The 24,304-nt window shown below is 44.8% G+C and overlaps 1 protein-coding gene across 2 annotated transcripts in view; it reads left to right on the top strand.

The window, feature by feature from the left end:
• The window catches only part of Myo3b (myosin IIIB), a 306,408-nt gene extending 284,404 nt beyond the window's left edge, over positions 1-22,004 (top strand). For both annotated transcript variants that reach the window (XM_055600477.1, XM_055600478.1), the window contains 3 exons: positions 20,678-20,784; positions 21,159-21,205; positions 21,869-22,004. In XM_055600477.1, coding sequence (XP_055456452.1) covers positions 20,678-20,784; positions 21,159-21,205; positions 21,869-22,004 — 290 coding nt within the window. The remainder of the gene's footprint in view (positions 1-20,677; positions 20,785-21,158; positions 21,206-21,868) is intronic.
• The last annotated feature ends 2,300 nt before the right edge of the window (positions 22,005-24,304 follow it).

Here is a 24,304-nt window from a genome sequence, read left to right as displayed (position 1 = left end):
GTGTGTGTGTGTGTGTGTGTGTGTGTGTGTGTGTGTGTGTGTGTGTGTGAGCCAGCAGAGTGATAGCCTAGCATGCATGATGCCCTGGGTTCCATCCCAGTACTGGTGAGGCTTGCCTGTAATCCCAGCGCTCTGGACGTAGAAGCAGGTAAAGCTGAAGCTTAAGGTCATCCTTGGTTACATAGAAAAGCTCCAGGCCAGCCTACAGCACATGAGACTTTAAGCCTAGGGGGAAAAATACAAGTATAAATTTTAAAAAGACGGAACAATGCAAATGTAGTAGCGCTCTCAAACAATTCAAGCAACTGCCCCCCAGCTACAGTCTGATTTGTGGCTGCGTTCGTGATAAATGGCTTCTGGCTTACTACTGTCGAAGCATAGCCAGGAGAAATAAACCCTCCCCGGCGCTTCTTACCCAGTTGGGAACTTTTAAATGCTGATTTTGATGAGCAGTTTCATAACGCCACAGTCTGGGGTGACTGTGGATAAAGTCTGCTCGCACACATTCTGATGGGAGAAGGTTTTCTCATTAATGAGTAGTTCAGACAGTGAAAGGGCAGCATGTATATTCCTTGGTATATAGAGATAAAGATGGAAACTCACTCTTCAAAGCTGCATCGGCACAGAGAAAAGACGGGAGCCAACTAGTCTACAACTCCTGGAGATGAATTCTCTGGGAGCCATTTCCATCCAAACCTCCAGGCCAACCTTCAACGTAGGCTAGAGGGGGACATTTCCTTTATAAATCAGTCAAATAAACAACTCCAGCCTCTGCAGTGGAGGAAGACATAGTTCTATCCTCCCAGGGGGTTCACTGGTGAGATGATTTTAAAATACAGCCAAGAACAAAAGTTGTCACAAGCGTGTAGAATGTCAAGGAGAATGGCTCCAGTAAGGTACCCTGTAGGTTGCTTTTACATATCGAACGAGGCACTAAGAGCATGCTTAACATGCTTCACACCCTCACCTGAGCCCCAGATCTGTATAAACATCATGTACCAACATACGTGTACATGTTTTTTAAACGACCAAAAAGTTCAAGCTACACAAGGAAGTATTAGTAAAAACTACATTTTTCTCACAAGCCTTACTCCAAGTCTCTGCTAACAGTTTCATATAGTATAACATGCAAATAACACACATGGTCATACATTTATATAGAGTACGATAACCATCCCTTCCTTGGGCATTGTGTGTGTCTGTGTATGTGTGAGAATAACAAAAAATAATTTTTATTCTCCTGGCTTAATTGTTATCTCCAAGACTTACTGCCTCCTTCTGCTATCCTCGTCCTAGTCCTGGAAGCTTCTAGCCTCCGTACAATCTAACCTAGGCCTAGGATGTTTACAGCCTCTGAGACTTCTGAACTGTGGCTGGCTGGTTCAACTCAGCTGTTCCGGTTCAAACTCTTCTCCAAGTGACTGATTCAAATTGGCTTCTCTCAGCTTCCGACTTTTTGCTGTGCTCAAACTAACTCTAGCAATCTGTTGTAATCATCTGGCTCCTTCTCATTCTCTGGCTCATCTGTCTTCACCTGTGTCTAGCTTGTTCTCTCCTCAACCTGTTTCTGTAAAACTCTCCCGGTAAAACCTGCCTCTGAATATCACGAACTGAACTGCCATGAACTCAGCTCTACTGCACTGCCTCTCAACTCACTGACTCAACTAAACAGACTGAACAGAACTGACTAGCTCTCAGAGATCTGCATGCCTCTGTCTCCTGAGTGCTGGGATTAAAGGCATGTACCACCAGGTCTGGACCTAAGCTTTTCTTTACCTGAAACTTGCTCTATACCAGGCTGGCCTTGAACTCAGAGATTTGCTTGCCTCTGTCTCCTGGGATTAAAGGCAAGTCTGTATTCTGGACAGATCACACAGACCTAGAAGTTCTTTAGATGTCTTCTCATGCCAGAGTAGCCATGTTCTGAATTAAATTTTTTTTTTTTTTTTTGTGTGTGTGTGTGTGTGTGCCTATTTGTCATTTTACTTGCCCAAGAATCTCAAAATTTGCTGAAAGTTTCAGAAAGGCAATCATGGCAAAATCAGAAAAGTATTTTCCCATCCCAAAACAAACATAACCTTGAGTCTTTATTATTTTATGTTTGCTGTTTTGATATCAGAATGAAAAATAGGCTGAAGACTAACATTAAAACCACCCAAGAATGAACTGCTGTACACAAAAATCTCCTCATGAGTTCACCTCTCATACCAACAGTTCGCACCACGAGATCAGGGGTTTGTCTCAATTAGCATTCTAATACGTCTTAAAGACAGGGCATCCCTCTGTTCTAACCATCTGTGATCAAAACAAACTTGTATTTTAAAGCATTTCTCCTTCTTACATATTTATAGCTAAAGGAGTAAGATGGGAGATCCAGGCATCTACGATTTAAAAGAAGAAAAAGTAAACAGTTTAATCAACAGTGTCAAGCAAGCCAGTGCTGAGGACACACAGAATGCAGCGCCTATGGCCGCCGTCCCCGGGTCCAGTCTGCCTACCACACATGGCTTAGTTTAAAACTTACAATGAATAAAGCACAGGTAAATGATCATTGTGAACACAGCCTAAGGAAAGCTGTTTTTATCTTCTTTTATACAGCTTTTCCTACGCATTGTAACATATGAAACACAGTTAAATGTCTTATCTTATATAAGTCATGCCAAATATATCAGGCCTCACACATCAATTGTCTCAGTATTCCAGCTCTCTCTCTCTCTTTTCTCTCCGCGCCCCCCCCCCCCCCAAAGTTGAGCTTCCTGACCATTTAATTGATCCTGGCCTGGCCACAAACCAGGTGCCAATAACTGGCCAATCTGAGGAGGAGCTGACCTAGGACTATAGCTGGCCAGGCCTCCTCTCAAGAACAGAATACTTTGAAAATAATGACTTTCAATGAAAGACTTGTCTTAAAGAAAGTGTTACAGTGTTTGTATCTCAAAAAATCCTAAAAGGGTTTCTGGCGGGGGGGGGGGGGGGTGACAGAGAGAGAGAGAGAAAGGGAGAGAGAAAGAGACTCCAGCTTTCACCATCTCCGTCCTTCCAGATGGTGCCTGGGCCAAGCTTGTCACAGACCCTTAGTCTCCTGCTGCCTTTTAATACTGGTCCTTGACTGCCAATGACCCCTGGCTGGACTGGCTCCTCAACACATTTAACCCCTCTCTGCTGGGTCTCTGTCTCATGCAGGAGGAGAGACTGGTGAGAGTTGGAAGCAAGAAAGTGCCAAGTGAGGCAGCCCTTTCTGAGCTGGTGGCCCGTTTCCCAGCGCCGTCACGGATGGCCAAGATCACTCCACCAGAGAGTTGCTGATAATACGATTTTCTCTATACCGCCAAATAAATGCTACCTGGTTTTTGATTGTTAACATTTTATTTGACTATGCCCAGACTAATCAAGTCCCTGAATGTTTCCTGTGGAGATCAAGGCCTGAGGACCACTGTTTCCAAGTCCCTGAAAACAGGTGCACTTGGCAACTTAAAATCGAATTGCAGTAGAATTTTCAGTTTTAGACTCAATGGCCGAGGCAGCTCCTGCTTGTCAGCTCAGAGTCAGAGCAAAGAGCTTGAGGAAGAAAATGATTAATTTCCCTGTCAAGGCCTAAATCACTTGTGTGACACGGAGACACCGATTTTCAGAGAAGTGGGTAGCAGCAGCGAGTATTTCCTTCGGTCAAGCGTGGACTTTTGTGACATGGTAAAGAAAGCTGACGATTCATTTGGTGAGAACCTCAAGGCGGAAAGGGATGGGAAGTCAGGCTTTTGGCATTGTTTCTATACTGGGTTTTCATTAGCCTTACATCCAACTGTAAGAAAACAAAGCAAAGAAATGTAGCGGTTCAATGCTACCCTGACGAAATGGAATCGAGAACATGTTTTGTTTCTTATCATTACTGCATTGGTGTGCGTATGTAGTCCGCATGTGCCCATAGCACTTGTGGATGTAAGAGAACGACTTGCAGGAATCTGTTCTCTTTTTCCACCACTGGGGCCCAGAAATTGAACTCAGGTTATCGGGTTACATGGGTGCCTTTACCATTTGAACCATCTTGTCAGTCAGAACTTCAAACTTTGTCTGTTTGGTTGGTATTTTTTTTGACACAGGGTTTCTCTGTGTAGCCCTGGCTGCCTGGAACTCACTCTGTAGACCAGGCTGGCCTCAAACTCAGAGAGATCTGCCTCCTGAGTGCTGGGATTCAACATGTGCCACCACACCGCACTTAAACTCAGTGTTACTATTATTATTATTATTAATTTTTAGTTTATGCATTGGGTGTTTTGTCTGTGTCCCATGTGTGTCTGGTGCTGGAAGAGACCAGAAGAAGGCATAAGATCCCCCCAGACTGGAGTTAGAGATGATTACAAGCTACCATGTGGCTACTAGAAACTGGACCCTGATCCACTGGCCAGTGAGTGCTTTTTTTTTTTTTTTAGCTGGCTGGTGACTACACTGAGCACTCTGGATCCCAGTGTAGACCCAAGCTGTTTTCAGGGTGAGCTTTTAAGCACAAGACCATATTCTCAGTTGACATACTTTAGTTAAGAAGAACAGTTAGCCAGAAGCAAAACTATAGAAACAAAAAAAGCAAGGTTAGTACATTGAGAGACTTTCCCAGAATGATGGACTTGATAGAGTAAGTTCTTTGTTTTTATTTTTGGCAGCTGATGCTGTCCACATGCTGACTTTTACAGCCTGAATGGTACTTCCATTATGGAGTCAGTTGAGCTAAGGTCTGGCAGCTACTAAGGTCTGGGGATTGCTATGTTCTGCACTGGCCTTAGTGAATGAGTCAAATCATGGACTCATCCTATTTTACTTTAATTCTCAGATTGATTGGATTAACAGCAAGGCCCTGTATCTTAAACTAAAATAGATGAGTCAGTGAGTGCTCTTAACTACTGAGCTCTTAACCTCTTTCCAGTCCTGAAAACTTAAGTTCTTGATTGGAACAGAATGCTGAAAGATTCATGCCCCAATCTTTGCATGACTCTTTAGATCTTTACAGGAGAGTTAGACTAGACTGTATTTTGTAATATGCAAAGGAAAATCCCCCGGATAGATATTCAACACAAAATAGAAAAAGATTCCCAACAATAATGTTTTCTTGGTGATTAAGGCTGAAATAACAACAATGGTGATTTTTCCCTCACCAAGATTTTGTTGATTTTTTTTTCCTTTGGAATCGCTAATGCAAAACCACGCCTGTGATTTTGGTCCACTGTTCACGTTTGTTTCCTACTTCTCTGATCAGTAACCCTCGAACAACTTGCCAGTCATTTGTATGCAAGCTTCTTCATTCATCCTAAGAACAGCCCCGGAGGTGTGGAGAATAGTTTAGGATTTATAGGCCTGGGTCAGTGTCTGTCTGCACGGCAGTGTGAACCTGTGCATTAGCTACAGCTGGGCAAAGGCTGACTAGGTGCGATTATGATGAGATCTTTCAGTCCATCTGTGACCAAATGATCAGTCAAGGGTCTCAGCGGAGCCCACTTCCCTGTGGGCTCTGTGAACAAATGACTTGTGTTAAGATGAACTCTCGGTGTATTTATTGGGGAAGGGGGCGGGCGGGAGACTTTTCCGTCTGAGGCTATGTACATTTTGAATGGTCTTCCTGAAAGCCGGACAAGCTAGGAATGAGAAAGTCTTTGTGCCTGTGTCACACATGAGGCCCTGTGTAATCGGCTACTGCTGCGCAGGTCCAGCAGCTCCAACTTGGAGGGGCTTTGAAGAGGTTTTGGGTGATGGCTCTCCCCTGTCCCTGCCTTCACACTGTTGTCACCCTGGGAAGGAGTGTAGCTCCAAGGAAAGTTCAGGACGTTCAGGAGAGAAGGCACATGTTGTGACATACTGCCATCTCCCTTAAGACTCCAGGCGACAGTTTCACCCTCTCCTTGTGCTGTTTTTGTTTTGCAGCGCTAGGGACTAAACCTGAGGCCTCATGACAAACCTGGGCAAATGCGCTACCACTCATATACATGCCCAACCCTTCTGTTACCTGTTTGATTAGTTTTGAGACGGGTCTAAGTTACCTAGGTTGGGTTTGAACTCATTCTGTAGTCCAGATGGGCTTTGAACCTGGGATCCTCCTGCCTCAGCCTACAGAGCAGCTGGGGCGACAGGCCTGGCAAGAAAGGTTTAATTTTTATTTTATTTTATTTTTGCTTGTTTGTTTATTTTTAAAAGGGAGGGGTTAGTGTAGATTTAAGCAGGGAAGAGAGAGGGGAAGAAAGAAGTAGGAGGAAGAAAGAAAGGGAGGTATTGAGGGAGAGAGGAGGGAAGGAAAGAGAGAATTAAGAAAAAGTATGTATTACATATCCTAGAGTGGGTACAGACTTCTCAAGGGAGCCAAAGGCCCCTGTATCCTTGTACAGAGAAAACAGGGCAGCGAGAGGAGTAAGGACTTTACTCCGAGCCCTACGGCAGCAAGAGCCAGGACTTGACCTCTGTACGTTTAGTTCTGCTGTCTCTATCTGGTTGCCATGATTTCACCAGGCTTTGCACACCATCAGAAGAAGCCAGAGGCTAGGAGGAGTGCAAAGCTGGAGACAGGGGCCCCAGCATCTCCCATCACAGGGCCCCAAAGATCCAGTTATAATTGGTCCAGTCAAACCAGCACTGTGGCATCCCACATACTTATGCACTTAGAATGCTGTTTCACTGTTCAGAGAAATTCACTCGCTCTCTTTTATCTACTTTTACACAGGACACTGTCTCGCTGCTCCCAAATATGGCGCCTCTGAGGCTCCTACCTGGTACTGCTGTTTTCAGTGTTCTCGTGTTGGTGTTTTTAAAAGATGAGTTAGTCCTGTTCTCCTATGGGTGCAGTTTGGTGACCAATTTGCCTTAATTTCTGCCCACACCAGGCAGAGGTCAGGGCACAGCCCTTCAGGGAAGGCCCCAATAAGGTCAGCTGGCACCCTGTGGAAGGGAACATGGTGATACCTTTGAACCATTTAAAAGCTAAAGCCAGAAAGGTATGAATGACATGACAGTTTGGAATTCTACCAGATCATTACTGGGGAAGTGTAACCAATGGTTACCTTCTAGACATCTTCAGCTGGTCCTGCCCTCTAACAGCCCTGCAGGTGTTTCTCTGCATTGTTTTTTTCTTCAAGGAGAGCTCCTAGGGTCAGAATGGCTTTGGACCTCAAACCTCAGAAGAGCAGGACCGTCATAGGTCTGGAAAGCAGAGATACTGTTTCCATAGTCCGAGAACTGTTGTCTAGCGATAAGAGAAAAGTCTGCTAGTGTCCTGGGAGATCAAGGTGCCCTCCGTGTCTGCTTTGGACTCCAGCTATTCAGTGCAGCTTCCTGTTCAGGCAAATGCCTGACAGTGCCCTTTGGGGACACTTCCCTTTTCCAGACTCTCTTTTGCTCAATTAAAACTTCTCTGAGCTTAGGCCAGCATTTCCAAGTGGCAGCTAACTAATCTGCAGAACCCGACCTGTGCGAAAAAGCAAAGGGTCAGATCTCTGCCTTTCCCAGTCCTGGCTACAGATGAAAACCACCTGGGAGAAGAGTCTTCCTTAGGCCTGCACAACAATGGAACTCCTAACCCTGACCAACTGGATTAGGAGCTCCTAAGTAGGGGGTGGAACCATTGTTATTCTTCCAAAGCCTTTCTGCAATTCTGATATGCAGCCAGGAGGGACATCAGAATTGATGTCCACCAGAACACGACAAGAGCTGCCCATGGCAGCACCTGTGAGCAACATGCTTGTCGTGTGTCCTTCCTGACCCTTCCTCCTCCTATCAGTGCTGCAAAGAAGGGTCTTATGGCCAAGCCGTAGTGAGCGCTAAGGCTTTGTACTCAGAGATTCACATTTGGGGTCTTCCAACTCCAAGGCTTGTTACCTTTTCTGCCCCCAACACACACATACTGTTTATTTTTCTCAAATGTGAGCGGGGGTGGGGGAGGTCACTGGGGATCTCCAAGGTGATTTTACATGCTGTGACAAGAAGCCATACTGAACTTTAAAAAGTTACTCTTTTTTTTTTCTTTTTCTTTTTTTTCCTTCAAGACAGGGTTTCTCTATATAGCCTTGGCTATCCTGGACTCCCTTTGTAGACCAGGCTGGCCTAGAACTCACAGAGATCCACCTGCCTCTGCCTCTGCCTCTGCCTTCTCTGCCTCCTCTGCCTCCTCAGCCTCCTCAGCCTCTGCCTCCTCAGCCTCTGCTCCTCTGCCCCTGCCTCTGCCTCCCATAGTGCTGGGATAAGTGTTTGCCACCACTGCCAGGCAAGTTCCTTTTTTTTTTTTTTATTCTCATTGTAAAATCTTCAGATTACTTGAAAAAAGGCTTTGCTTTCCTTTTAATTAGAAAAGAAGCAAAAGAAGAACCAACAAGGTTTGCATGTCGATTGGTTTTAATTACACAAAGTTATTTGTCAGTGTTGTACTAGGATTCCATGGACACAGGTGACCCTGAGAAGGGGAACATATAAGGACAATGACAAAGTGAAAACCAAATGCAGCACCACCAATGAGGTCATCTAATGGGAAGTGGAATTGGGGAAGAGGACATTGGTCTTGCTTTGTGAGACATTGATGATTCTCCTTACAACCCATCACCATGCCTCTAAGGAGATATATGCCCTTAAGGTGACATATAAAACATGAGGAACTGAACTGCCCCATGAGGAACTGAACTGCACTGTAAAAACCCTATGGGACATCAAAGGAACAGGGACAGAAGTTCAGAGTGTTACGTGTGGGGTGGGATAACTGTCGGAGGAACCAAACTGGCAAGGTTGGACTTGTTGATTGATGCAACTAAGCAGGGATTCTAGAGTCGGCGTGGTAGCTCAAGGGGTGACAGAGTGTTAGGCTTGAACAGTTTGACTGGTTGGCTGCAACGTGGTCCAGAAGGTGGGTGACACTAAGGTTGAGGACCAGAACTGTTTCAGGGTCCCAAAGGAACGTGTCCAGGGGCCTTGGTGAGACTAGGATGTTATGCTAGTTTCATCCCTGCCGGGTCCGCCCGTCCTTGCTGGGTCTGCCTATGCACGGCAGTGGTCCAGAGGACACTGCTCTTACCGTGACTGTGAGAAGTCATTTTCCAGCGGATCCCCAGCATCGGTGGGGAAGGAATTCCGATGAGAACCACTGCCACGCCAGGGCCCATAGCTGCAATGGGGAAAACCGGACGGGAGTAAGGATCAGTAACACTATAACACGGGTGTGGTGACAAAAAGGACAGCAGAACCAAAGGGCAGGAGAATGATCTGGCTCTGGGCAGCGCAGGGTGCTGACTAGCTGTCCCAAGAGGAGAAACAGACAAACAGTCTTCACTGTTGTTTGATCGTCTGAGCGAAAGCGTTGAAGTCAAGTGAACAGAAGTTTAACCTGTATTAGTGTAACAGAGGCATTAGCTTCGCAACTAGCTGAGCCTGTCTATAAACCCAGAGATCTTGGTAGCATTAATGTTCGTTTATTTGGGGGGTAAGAGGGGCATCCATATGCCATGGCCGGTGCTCATGTGAAAGTCAGAGGACAACTGTGGGTGTCAGTTCTCTCTTCTCAATGCCCAGGGATCCAGCTCAGGTCTCAGAGGAAAGCACCTTTACCCTCTAAGCCACCTTTGCGCCTCTTAACAAACCTTTTAAGAAGCCCTGTGGTAGTCTCTCAGGCTCATGCTTGGTAACACTGTTTTGTTTTCATTCACTGTATGATTTACCTTTGTCTATGGAAAATAGCACTGGTTTTCCATGGGGAACCTTCAAGTTTCTTTTCTTTTTCTGGGGTAGGGAAGGGGTTTAGTGAGAGGATCTCGTGTAGCCCAGGATGACCTCACACTCACCAGTAGCTGAGGGTAACCTTGAACTTCTCATCTCTCACCTGCACTTCCCAGTCGCTGGGATTACAGACACCACCACGCCTGGGCTGTGGCCGTTCTGGGCACCAAACCTAGGGCTTCAGGCGAGGCAAGCACTCCCCTAACTGAGGCCAGCTCTAAACACAGTATTTAGTTGAAATTTGAAGTAGATGAGCGACAGTTTGAGAAATACTCTCTTATAACACGACAAAAACAGGTATGTTTACACCACGCCTTTCACAGCAAGTCGCCTGTTCCAGCCACTTTTGGCCCAGGGCAGATCTGGAAATGTTATTGCTGCGTTAAGCTCCAGAGAAACGTGAAAACACAGATGGTGAGCCAGGCGGTGATGGCGCACACCCTAAGCCCCAGCATCTGGGAGGCAGAGGCAGGAGAATCTCTGAGTTTGAGTCCAACCTGGTCTACAGAGTGAGTTCCAGGACAACAGCTGCACAGAGGAACCCGTCTTGAAAACAGTAAACAAACAGAACCCCACGTGCGCTGCAATGGAAGGTGCTGGTGTTTGCAATCCCAGCACTGACTGTAGAAACCCGCTGAAAATCATGTCTATACCCCGGATAGGAAATCCTATATGTTAACAGTAGTTCAGCTATGCAACCACTGGAAACAGTAAGATTTAGACTACCACAGTAAATAAGAAACCTTTCTTAGCAATTGCCACTAATGAAAGGACATGAGAGAGTTGAAACAATTGGTTTTGTCACCTCTAACTTATTTTTTAAACCATAATGCTTATTTACTACTATAAAACAATGTATGTTAAAGAGATACATGACTTTAAAGATAGGATAATAGCATGAAAAACAATTATGACTCTATTGCTAAAGTGGAAGGGGAAAGCTATAATACAAATAAGATGAATGACTAAGATGTTAGTAAAAATAATAATAATAATAATAATAATAAATGCAGGTTCCCCCAAATATGTGGAATGAAGTATAAAAGGTTTGTTATCGCCATCTTTATGTGCGTGAGTATTTTATCTGCATGCATGTCTGTGCACAGAGGCCAGAGATGGGTGTCGGGTCTCCTGGAATCAGAATTACAAATAGATGCGAGCCATCATGTGGGTGTGGGGATGAACCCGGGCCCTCTGGAAGAGCAGCCAGTGCTCTGAACCTCTGAGCCATCTCTCCAGCCCCTGGACAAACTTCTTTAAAATAGCAAGAAACTAACCTCGAAAGACTGATTTTTATCTTGGGAGATTCCAAATTCCCATGATAGAGACTATTTCCTTATCAGAATCCTCAGCAGCAAGGGTGCTCTTGTTGACAGCAGCAGAGAACAGACCACGCAGAGGAAAGAAACCTAAATCAGAGTGCGAGGGTAGCTAATTCATTTATTCAGCATATGTGTGTGTGTGCGTGTGTGTGTGTGTGTGTGTGTGTGTGTGTGTTTGTGCACTTGCACATTCCAGCCTCTGAGCTACGAAATGGTTTTCAGGGAACATTTTTGCCACCTCTCTAACTAGTTTAATATTCCACGTAGACAATCTACAACCCCGGCATCTTCCACAGGCACCAATTTAACTCAGGGATGTTTTCTTTGTAGCAGTTTTGCGATTTTGAAGGAAATTATTCATGACATAACACGGCAACTGGGAAAATTTGTATCTTTCCTTTCATCTTAGAAAGCAAGATCTGAATTACACATATAGCCCAGGAGAAAAATCTTTCTCCCTCTCTCTCTGTATGTGTTTGTGTGTGTGTATGTTTGTGTCTATGTGTGTGTGTGTGTGTGTGTATGTTGTAGAAGTCTACTAATTTAGACGTGGTCAGGTGAAAACTTCTGAATTTAGGCTTGGTCAGGTAAAAACTTCTGAGAAAATCCCAGTTTAAACACATACACAATCAAACACTATCATACACTAGAATATACACACACCATAACAAAAACCATGACCTGGATCTTGGGAGTTTGTTTGTTTGTTTGTTTGTTTGTTTGTTTTTTGTATGCTGTTGTTTAAATCAGGGTCTCTCTCTGTGTAGCTCTCAATGTCCTGGAGCTCACTATGTACACTAGGCTGGCCTTGAACTCAGAGATCTGCCTGCCTCTGCCCTCCAGATGCTGGGATTAAAGACCTGTTCCATATGCCTGGCACCATCTCAGAATTTTATGGAATACCAGCTTCAACATCAGCAGGGGGGCTAGGCAAGGTGTAGATACAACCACTGGTTGGTGAGCCATCACACTTCTTGGGGGCAAATTTCCAGGCCAGAACTGAGAGTTACCAACTACAAACTGAGGGGTCAGAAGTAAATTGCTGGCAGAGGACAGTGCTGGAAGCTTCCTAGCCTGGGCTTACCCCTATTTTGGTAAGCAGGGGCTAGTGCTGATAGCTCTAGTGAGAGCTTTCCACTGGTAGTGGCAAAGCATCTAAAAAAGAAAGAGGGGAAAGGAAAAGAACACACACACACACTCGCACTTGAAGTAAGACAGACTCCAGCAGGTAGGTTCCAACAAACTTCTTTCAAGTTTTTCTTACTTTACATAACACACACACAGAGAGATTCACATACTGGGTTGATGGAAGTGAATTCCAACCTCACCACTGTACATACACACATATATATATTTGAAAGATGGAACAAACTCTCAAGAACAAGCTTCAAATCAGGTTTTAATTTTTTCCCGTAGTTTATATATCCCAGCAAAATTTTTACAGCAGTACAAAAATCACAATGTGATTACATTCTATTTTTCCTTTAAGCAAATGATTACAATGTGTCTATGTGTGAAAAACACATTCCCCAATACCCACACATGATCAAATGTTTTACCTATTATGGAAAAGAAATAAACCTGAAAAACAAGTTATTCCCAAGAGCCCATATACGTTTGTAACTAAGCAACTTCTCATATATTAACAGTGTGAACAAGCAAGGTAATTCTCAGCCAGCTTTTCTTTATGGCAGTTTGTGGTTACGGAGAAAGAATCAATTATCTTAAAAGGCAACCTTATAAAAACGGTAAAAGAATCACAAATCAAAACTTTTATATGAAAAAATAATCAGCTGTTTCTACTTTAAATGCTCAAGGTGTGCATCTACTCATTAATAATTCTTATTAAATCATATCAGGAAGCCGAGGGCAAAACAAGTATGAGGAAGTTAATTGTCATCTCAGTCACCGGCCCCACCTAAACGGGTCACCCCACCCAGTGCCATTCTGGGCTATTGTCTTCGTTCACCAACCTCAAAAAGTCCCTGGCTTTACTATCAAGAGTATACTTTTTCTTTTTTTCTTTTTTCTTTTTTATAATTTATTTAACTTTATTCTTTTTGTGCATTGGTGTGAAGGTGTCAGAATTCTTGGAACTGGAGTTACAGACAGTTGTGAGCTGCCATGTAGGTGCTGGGAATTGAACCCGGGTCCTTTGGAAGAGCAGGCTCTGAACCACTGAGCCATCTCTCCAGCCCAAGTGTACTTTTTCTTAACTTCAAATTGTTCCCTAAGATTTTCTGCACCAGAGCCACTAACAACAACAACAAAAATCTTTACATAACCTCGCTAAACAACCTATTTTTCCAAATTGTCTCTAAGGGTAGTGGTCATTGCTAAGAATCTATCTCCGTCGGTTCTTTTCAAGGGTGGTGGTAGAAGCGTTAATCCGCTCCAGCAGCAATGCCTGAAGGAGATGAAGCACTGTTGTCGTGAGCTCAGTGACACTGCCCTGTGAGGGACTGGAGGCCCGCTTAGAGTTTCCCTACAACTCATCTCTTCTGAGGGATGTAGAGACCACAAGGGCAACAAGCAGAGCTGTGCTCCATCACAGCATGAAGTCCTGTAATCCTCAGGGCTCCACCATCGAGGGATGCTAACGGGGGGAGGGGCCAGACACCACATTCCTGAGTTCTAGAGCTGTTTTGCTGTTCCTCCTGAACAACCCCCCCCCCAACAGGATCTTAAGTCAAGAATCCCATCGCCAACCTGACGGTAGAGCAGGTGTGTTAGGGAGCTTTCATTGTCAACGTGGTACAACCTGGAATCTATGAATACGGTCTCCGTGAAGGACGGTCTCTTGGGGGCACAGCTGCTAAGAGAGAGACTGTCTTGTGTACACTGAGGTAGAAGGATCCACCGTGTACTGCTTTGTGGCTTACATCCTGGATTGGGTAAGAGTGAGGGAAGTGAGCGGAGCCCGCAGGCATGTGTTCACTCTCCCTGCTCTTGCCTGTCAATGTGAACAGCTACCTCAGCCCCTTCCTACCCCTACCTCCCACCCCATGATGGACTCTAACTGGGAATCATGACCTAAAACCAACTCCCTCTCCCCAAAGTTGCCTTTTGTTGGGCTTATTTTATCACAACGACAGAAATCAAACTAGGACACAAGAAAATGGGGTCTCTGCTCGGCCAACCCTGAATCTCTCCAACACCAAAGCAAGGAGCCAAACCTTACAAGCTCAAGACTTCAACGTAAAAATCTGAACTCCCAAGGTGGCTTTCTCCCCTCCTCCTCCCTGCTAAGGCTCTGAGCATCCCTGAAACAGCTCACCCCTCAGGATAAATCAGGGACAAGTGGTTTCTTATGACAGATTCTTCCATAGACGGCCCTCGTGAGGGTCTGCACATTGGTACCAATTTTCCACCGTGTGGCTCTCACTGGCTAGGAACCATCCTCCTCAGCCCTGGCTGCACATTAAAGGTGGCTAAAGATGTTTCATGTTTGCGTATTGATGCCCAGGCCTTGATCCTGGCATTGCCCTTTTCAAAGCTGAACAGCTAGGATAGTTTGAAGGAACTGACCTCAGTGAGACCGGAAAACCTGAGTTCACAGGGTCGTGAGAATTTTGCCTTTTAACCAGCTGTGTGAGCTCTCAATATCTTTATGCCACATTGATATCATTATGTTAATTTGTCTTTCCCAAAATGAGATGAAGTAAGAAAGGAAATTAAGATATTTTTAGTCAAAACAAGATTAATTACACGAAAGTGAAGTATTAGGAGCACAGAGCCAGAAAAGACAGGATGTGTCTTTGGAAGCCACCTTGTGGAAGGATTGACAAGAGAACTGTGTAGAGTGATCAATCCCATTGGAGAGAGATTGTCCAGCTATCAGCTGGGCTCCTGTCACCTCCAAACGCCCTGAGAACATCAGTCAAAAAGGGGTGCACCTCCCCCCTTCTACGTGGAGTTGGCAGGGCTTTGCATGAGTTGTGTAACTCTGGTACTATTTAAATACCCCAGGGGTATATCTCGTAATCCCATATGGACTTTGCCATCTGTAAATCTAGAACAGTGAATGCTCTGTTTGCTTCAAGAGGATGTTTTCCTTGGCAAGTGATGCTGGGAATGCCTCATCCATAAAATGGCAATCTGAGTAGCACTCACTGCTCAGAAAACCACTGTGCCTGCTGGAGCTCATGGGAGGGAGCCAAGACCAGTAACTCCCCCAGGCCTCCTCTCCTGCTGTCCCAGGACTTTTGTTTCTTGGTCTGCTCATGCCTCAGAGACCCAGAACCCATCCTGTTCCCCAGGTTGGGGAACATTGACTGCATGCCCCATACTGCCCTCCGGCATGGTTGGCCTTCTCTGCCCACCATGCATAGAGGAACACTGTAGAACCGGGGCAGGTGATAAGAATTGCAGGGGCTTACACTGTGCATGAATAAAAGCTGCCAGATTTGACAGGTAAAAATGCAGTAAAGAGGGGGCTGGACTGACGGTGCGGCAGGAGAAGAGAGAAGAATACTTGCCTCTCTTCCAGAGGACTTGGGTTCCGTCCCCAGCACCCACACGATGCCTTTCAGCCTTCCCTAACTCCAGAACATCAGATGTCCTATTTTGGCACCCGTGAGCACCAGCACGTATGCCATGTTCACCCACGCATGCAGTGCGCATCATACACGCACATGGTACACAGCCGTACATGCATTTTTTTTTTTAATTTAAGAAGTATTTGGGGGATCTGGTAGCACATGGCTGTAGCCTATGCGTAGTGGGTAGGCATGCTTGCAAACAGAGGCCAGGAAACAGCTTTGGGGGTCGTTTCTCAGGTGCTGTCTGCCTCTCTCTTTTCTTTTCTTTATTTTTTTTAAATTGAGACAAGGTCTCTCGTTGGCTTGGAGTTCATCAATTATAGTTGCTCCAGGGATCTTCCTTATCATCCCATCATATCTAACACTGTGCTGTTCATCTGACACACACACACCCTGTACAGCATACAGGGTACATATGTTTATGTACCTTGCATACAAGATAAATGCTATAAAATCTGATTTTGTGTTATATTTTCATTATTGATAATAAATTTAATTTTTTTTTTGTTTTTGTGTTTTTAAGACAGGACTTCTCTGTGTAGCTAGCCCTGACTATCCTGGAACTCACTTTGCAGACCAGGCTGGCCTCAAACTCAGAGATTTGCCTGCCTCTGCCTCCTTAATACTGGTATTGAAGGCATGCGCCACCACCACCCGGCCAAGTTTAAATTTTTTTTGTTTTAAACTTCATTACAAAACAAAAACAAACGTTGCAAGTAAGGAATATATATATATATATATATATATATATATATATATATGTATGTATATGTGTGTGTGTGTGTGTATAGATAGATAGATAGATAGATAGATAGATAGATAGATAGATACTGAAATTAAGCAAACCTGAAGGCTACATACCACTGAAGGGATTTCTATACAATCAAAAAGAAAGCCATGAAGCTTCACGCTGGATTCCATTCTTTTACTGTCAATTGTATTGGTATGCTCTAGTCCTGCACAAACTGTGAAAATCCATGACAGAGTTAAAACTAGATAAACATTGGTTTATAGCGTCTTTCATTATTCACGCTCATTACCTATGCCCAGTTCTTCCTAATACTTAGCTTTTCTTTTTCTGTATGTTGTACTGTACCCACATGCTCATTTATTTATACACATACAGGTATTATTGGCTAGGTTCTGCAAACGAGGGAGAACATGATCTTAGCTTTCTAACAGTATTCATTAACCAGTGATTTCCCCCCAATTATTAACTTGGTTACTTCCAACTAATAATGGTGGTTGGATTTTTTTTCCCCTCTGACAAAGCACTAAAAAGTGGCTGGACTCTTTTGCAGAACACTGTGACACCAAGATTTTAATCTTAGGAAAAACTATAATCACTCACTAAACTAAATGAGCAGATTGTGAAAGATTCTAATAGAGTATAGATACCATATGCTTAAACACGATGTTCTTTAAATTTATGGGAGAAGTGTTAAAATTGGTGAAGTTCTAGCCATAATTTAATTCCATCTAAGAACCCGAAGAACGGCCACCCACAAAACATTAAGTTCATTAAGAGCGTAAGCTGAGCGCCGCATCTTGGCTGAAGCTTTACCAGCTAAGAGAGGGACAGACACAAGGCTCTGCCCAAGTGTAAACATTATCCAAAGTCCTGCTGAAGTGGGCTGAACTCCAGCTGAACCCAAAGCCATTTCAGATCAGCCTTTTGAGTCTCCGGGGTTAGAATTCCTCTAATGTTTGGAAGTCTGGGGGAGAGCAGGTGAGCCTTGTACTGCAATGTTCTTGTACTACACAAAGCCACCAAACTCTCAAGATCCCTGCTCATTCATCTTGGAAATCAAGAAGGAAAGAACACACGGAGGCCTCAATGCCTTGCAGACTGCCATGGTGCCAACTATGGACTTTGAAAGCAAACAGGAAATGGATGTATTGGAACGGCCAGAAGGAGTCGGCTTCATTTCGGGCAAAACCAATGCCATCCAGTTAGACTGAACTGAGAGTGGACGCCATCGGGGGCCCTTGACAGGCAACATGCTTTCCTGGAGCTTCTATTCTTCTTGAAACTTTTCTCTTTTTTTAAGCCTAGTACTCAAGAAGCAGAGGCAAGCTGATGTTTGTGAGTTCAAGGCCAGCCTGGTCTACCCTGTTTCAACAAAACAAAACAGCCCCACAGAAAAACAAAACACATTTTGGTTAAGATGGTACCCTGTAGTGTGTGTGTGTGTTAAGAGGTTAGAGGCATAGGGCTCAGTCTCTGTCCCTGTGTGTTACTCAAGATCTATCTGCTCCAGTCTCTCTCAGCGGGGTGGGGTGCGGGCATAGGGAATGGACAGCTTCCTATGTCTTTCAAGTTAGTGTTTTTCCAAGTGTCAAAACTGAAGAAAGAACAAGCTTTAAAAAGTCATATCTAAGACACATAATTTGCTATTCCTAATAGTCTTTGCTGAGCGACTCTATCTTAAAAATTTCCCCAAACATAGGATAAATGCTTCAGGACAGTGATTTTTTTTTTTTTTTAAGACACTCAGAATGACAGGAAACAAAAGCAAAAATCATCAGATGAGTTTACTTCAAGATAAAAAGCTTTAGCCGGGCATAGTGGTGCCTGCCTTTAGTGCCAGCACTTAGGGAGGCAGAGGCAGGTGGATCTCTGTGAGTTTGAGGCCAGCCTGGTCTACAGAGTGAGCTCCAGGACAGCCAGGGCTACACCATGAGACCTTGTCTCAAGAAACAAAAAAGATTTTAAGGACCTGGATTTGGTTCCTAGCAGCCACATAACAGCTCCCAACTATCTGTAGCTACAGTTGGAGGACATCTAATGCCTCATTTGACCTCAGTGGGGACCTGGCAACACATGCAGACAAAAACTCACATGCATAAAATGAAATAACAATTAAGAATTTTAATTAAAAAAATACTACATGACATAGCAATTCTTCTACGGAACATATACCCAAAGGAAATGAAGTCAGTATGTCGAAGAGACATCTGCACTCCTACCTTCATTGAAACACTATTCACAATCACCAAGAAATGAAAACGATCCAAGCGTCCATCCCGTGGTGCCCAAAGGGAATGTGGGCCATAGGCACACTGGAATGTTGCACAGCCACGGTGAAGAGGGAAGCCCTGTAGTTTAGAACAGCCTGGGTAGAACTAGGTACGATTATGGGAAGCGAAATAAGACAAGGAGCACACCCGTCCCTGTTAAGTGGGGAAAACAGGAGTTCATCGTGCGGAAGCGGAATGCTGGAAAGGAGAGTTCATTGGTGGACACGGTGGAACAGGAGTACAAAGTCTACAGCGGAGGCACAGTAGGCTGGTCATACGCCGCAGCAACCTGCTGTGGGTCTCAGAAGGGAGGAGTGTGATTGCTTTCCCTCATAAGGAAATAGCATTAACTCTCCGAGAGGGTAGGTATGCCTGACCTTAGCTTAAACAATGCCCGGCACATGCATAGAACCATCGTAGGGCAGCCCAATAGTGCATATATTTTCATGTTTCACTTAGCTCTTGGATTTTAGAAAATAGCGTACAAAAGGTAAAAGAAATTTTTTTTTTTCTCTATAATTTTCACCCAAAGTGGAAATCTCTGTTGAGGTTAAAATACAATCTTAAATACAAAGCTTCAATTTTTTTTTTTTTTAAGATTTCTTTCTTATTTTTATTTTGTGCCTTCGGGCGCTTTGCCTGCATGTATGTGTCTGTGTGCCGCGTGCATACGTTGCCATGGGAGGCCAGAGGAGGCTGTCAGATTCTCTGGAACCGGAGTCACACATGATTGTGAGCTACCGTGCGGGTGCTGGGACTTGAACCTGGGTCTTCTGCTAGAGCAGCCAGTGAGTGTTCTTAACCATTGAGCCCTCTCCCCATGCATACGCCCCACTCTTTTTTGTGTATAATTGGCTTATAAACACTCAACCCAGGAAATACCCTCTTTGCTGTCCTAGGATGGTCAAGGACAATATCCTTTGGCAGGTGTGTTGGCAAGAAGTTAAAACTGCTGAATTTTTTTTTTTTAATTTAAAACTTTTACATATGTGTAGTATATAAGTGTGTGTATTTGTTTGTGTGTCTTTGTGTTTGTGTACTGTATGTTTATGTGTGTGTATGTGTGGGTGGGTATGTGTGTATGTGTTTGTGTGTGTAGTGTGTGTGATGTGTGTGTATGTGTATGTAGGGTGTGTACATGTGTGTGGTGTATGTGTGCGTGTGTGGTGTGTGAGGGGGCTTTACATAAGTGCAGGCACCCAAGGTAAGAGCACACATTGTTCTGGAGCTGGAGTTACAGGTGGTTGTGGGAGCTCAACTCAGGGCCTCCGTAGAGTAGCGCACACTCTTCACTGCTGGACTCAATCTCCCAGCCTGAACTGCTGACTCTGGACTCAGACATCCAACCAAGAGGACGGCAGACTCCACAGAAGTCCTCTGCTTAGAGGGGAAATGAGCCCTGGCTTCCTCTGCTCTGTGGTCCTTGATCCGCAGTGCACTCCTGGCCAGGGTTTGAAATCGAGGCTAACCCCATGAAATGGAGCCCTCACCCCTCTCCTCCTCCCTTCTGTCACCTCCAGAGGCCACAGGGGATCAGTGGCATGGTTCAAAGCACTCCAGTAAATACTAGCTCAAGCCATGTTCCCCTGAAATGCATCCCACTGGAAGGCTTGCTCTCCCTGGGATGGTGTGTGCTCCAGATGTCTTTGAACTCTGACTAGAAGATGCGGTGAAAGTGATGCCAGATTGCTTTGTTGTCTCTGATGGACTTATCCTGCTCCAGGTACTCCCCTAGGCAGAGGCTGCCCACCAGCCAGCTCTTGCCTCAGCGGTGTGGACAAACCAATTTGCTTCCCGTCACTCCGGCCTGATTTGGGTTAGAAAAGAAGCAGCAAAGTTATGGATGCCAGCACCCTGCTTCTGATTAAGGATTTGTGTGTGTGTGTGTGTGTGTGTGTGTGTGTGTGTGTGTGTGTGTTGTGGGGGGGATTGGTGACATTTCTCCTAGAAGCAGCAAAGCTTCATTAAAACAGGACATGGCTTCCACCGAGTACATTTACATGAAGAGCCACTATCGCTCTCCCAACTCCGGCAAGGCTTGCAGTGAGGTTTCCCTGTCTGCAGGTTCGGAAGACGGTCTCCTGCAGAAGCAGCGCGCACCTCGCAGACGGTGTCAGCAGCCCAAAATGTTGAGTAGCCCTGAGGACACCATGTACTATAACCAGTTAAATGTGAGTTCAAAGTGGCCGTAAAGCCGTTTTACCGGCTTTGTTTCCAGTTAATAATTCTGTTATTAATACCTGTTCCAGCCCCTCCAGCCCCACCCCCACTCTCTTCTGCTCTCCTCGTGAACATGTGCTTAGGCTCTTTATCTGTTGCTTTCATGTCAGGATGTCTGCCTTCACGGTGAATAATTGATGTGGTTTATCAAAGACGAGCAAGATGCATGCTTCATCAGGCTCACTTGAGCCCTTTGATCAAAAAAATTATGCTGTGACTTCTGATATTATCAGCATCTGCTTGCATTCAACACAAAATCACTTTGAATTAAAAATTAACGACTTGGTGCTTTGCTTTGACTGTGTGTTCTTGGCCCTATCCACAGGGAACTCTAGAATATCAAGGGAGCCAGAGGAAGCCAAGAAAACTTGGGTAAATATCTGTCTTCTTAGTTTCCAGCAACTGTAAACAGAAGGGGTCCTTTGTGATATCACAGAAAAGGCGAAACTTTCCGAGAGGCATCTAAAAATACCCCACCCAGATATTGCCACCGTTATTGACTCTAGCAGTTCTTTCTTACAAGAGCAAGTACACCAAACTTGAATCCATTCTTTCCAGAAAGGCTGAAACTGTCACCCGGTAACAAATGGTATTTCTCCTGATCATTCACTTGTAAGTGAAGACTGGCGGTGAGCTGTACAAGACTCTCTCCTTCCACAAGTACGAACAAACACAGGGCCAGGCCCTCCCGCCATGTTCCACTTCCCCAGGTTTAACGATTGCAAGGAGTGGTGAGGAGAACCTGGTCGGTGTGTTTGTCCTCATCACAGCGGAGGGCGCAAAGGTCTCGATAACCAGCAGAACTGTTTCTTGAGGACAGCAGCTGTAGACAGGCCACTTGACCACATAGAAAAACCAAGTTACAGTGTAATCCCAACTTTTAGGCACTGGATACTCCCCCAGATACAGGGACAGTCAGAGCTGGCCAGGGCGTAAGCCTGTTCCAACCAACCCCACAACTTTAAGTGCACTGGGGATGATTGTGGTATTTGTGTGATTTTTTTCCTATTGAAGAGCCTCTTTTCTTTGTCGCAGGCAAATCAAAGTGCTGGACGGAGAGGACCAATATTACAAATGTCTGTCCCCGGGGGCCTGTGCCCCTGAGGAAAACGACTCAGCCCACCCTTTCTTTTTCTCGTCTCCCAGAGGAGACTCCTTTGCTCAGCACTGAGCTGTCCTTTCCAGCCCCAAATGTGTCTCAAGTAAAAAGCAAAGGTGGTAACTGATGATAAGGAGGCACTGTTATGGAAGCAGCTTCGTTCGAAGTCTGTGCCCTGCACCTAACAGATTCCTGGAGTCTGTCCCTTCCCTCCCTTCACCTGCCCTGCAGCCTGAGTTGCAGAACCACGAGAACACCCTCTGCCATGGTAATGCAGTCAGTCCTTCATGCTCCCGACAGCTAAGAAGAGGCCGAGAGTTCCACCACAGGCCAGTCGTGAAATCCAATAACTTGTCTATTTTTCCAAATGGAATCCAGCATTTTCCACTCTTCTCTGACTCCACCCACTTTGCTAGGCTTTTCTCCATCTACTTCCGCTGGGTCAGGGCTTCATGGATGAGTGTACTATGTCCAGGAGGAGTGGTCCACGGTTCCTGTGCAGAGACAAAAGTCAAAATCTCCCAGATTCCTTCTACCTGGCACATGAATGCCTCTCTTCTCATTGCTACACTGACGACATCTTCACCTGTGTGTTCCTGCTGGCCAAGAGAACCCCATCACTCCAGCAATGAAAAGCAGAATGGGGAGAGCAAGAACTCAGACCAGCCCAAGTGCAGGCCACCTGATCTTGTCATCTTCTGCTTCGTCGTCGTCTCCTTTAGGGTGTGAAAGGCGGCAGAAGAGAGAGCTCATCTCGTCCATTCTGTGTTTCTCAGCCCTAGCTCAGGACCCAGGAGAGCGGATAACCAGTGCACAAGCACGAATGGAGAGATTATATTTATTTACAGCAGCACGGAGAGCTGGGGCTTTACTTTCAATGATATGTGATTTATGAGTAGCCACTTCCCCTATGTGTAAGTTCTGATGTTTTGTCCAAGGTTGAGCTGTTCCTATTGTAGTGACATTATTATGGTGTCCTGCCCAGTACAAGTCAATACAAGCAGCTCTCCCAGCACACACTCTGTAAACAATGTGAAAGGCTGCTGTGTGCTGTGAAAGCAACCCCCGACCAAGACTCCTCCTCCAGAATAGATGTTCTTAATATTGTCTTTCTCTAAAATACTTAGGTGATTTGAGGGGGAAAAAATGCTTCAAAGATATAGAAAAATACTATTTTCGGAGTTTTTTTCCCCCTTAATGGAGAACACTGAATGGAAACAATTCCATCAAGTTGGTGTGTTAACTTTCCCTGTGGAGGTGTGGACCAACCTCTACACACAGCAGATAAGGCAACTGTGACAGCCAAGACTAGTCTTCTGACCCAGGGGCTTTGATCCACTTTCCTGAGGCTGGGAGGATGAAACAGAAGAGCACCTGTTTGTGCACAGGACTGAGGTTCGGTTCCCAGCACCCACATGTGAACTCACAAATATCTGTAACTCCAGTTCCAGGGCATCTGACACCCTCTTCTGAACAAAGCACACATGCGGTACATATACATACACACGCAAGCAAAATACTCATACATATAAAATAAACACGTCTAAAAAAAGTCACTGGGGTTACAGACAGGAGCATGGGTGAAGGGCTGCTTACAGCAGCATGGGCAATCTGTGGATAAGGATACCACCAAAGAACAGCCTTTCCCAAAGCAGCAGCTAACCCCTTAGGGAGAGGCAGGGTGTTCCATACAGCCCAGCATGCCTTCCTCCCTGCTTCCAAAGGAAAACGTTAGCCAGTCCAATCTGGCTCTGAGTTCAAGAGACCAATGGCTATTCCATGCCCAGAGTACAGAGTCCCACAGCTGTACAAGTAAGAGACGCTTAATTGTAATGTTAAAAGAAATATTTCTAGATAATATTAGCAACTAAATTATGCTTTTTGTTTGTTTGTTTATTTGTTTGTTTTTTAAAGGTAAGTCTAGGGTTTTTCCAAATCTCCATTCAAAAGGTAAAGTTTATGTGGTGTGAGAATAGAGCAGACAAAACAAAATTTACTTAGTTGCTTAAGAGCTAATGCTTTGGGTTGTTCTGTGACAGGGTGCTTGCCTAGCATGTATGGGGTTTAATCCCCAGAACAAGAAAGATGAAGAGATGAGAGAGAGATAGAAAGCCTAGAATATACAGATTTTCTTTGCATGCCTTCGGAAATTTCACTTTTATCATGGATTAATCTGCTTTGATGTAACTGTTTTTCAAACTGTTGAATAAAAATATTCAATGACTTCCTGTATGTCCACATACAACGTAATTGTGAATCTGCCTTGTTCCTTTCTCACTAAAATGTGTCTACAGATAAAGGTTAATAATAATAAAAAAAGAAATATTCACTAAGTCCTGATTCAGAGGTTCTGTAATGGTCAGTGACACAGC

This window comes from Psammomys obesus, unplaced genomic scaffold (assembly GCF_907164565.1).
Source record: "Psammomys obesus unplaced genomic scaffold, mPsaObe1.curated_primary_1811, whole genome shotgun sequence".
Taxonomy (NCBI): domain Eukaryota; kingdom Metazoa; phylum Chordata; class Mammalia; order Rodentia; family Muridae; genus Psammomys; species Psammomys obesus.
The sequence above is the reverse complement of the archived record's forward strand: the minus strand, read 5'-3'. Positions and strand labels throughout refer to the sequence as shown.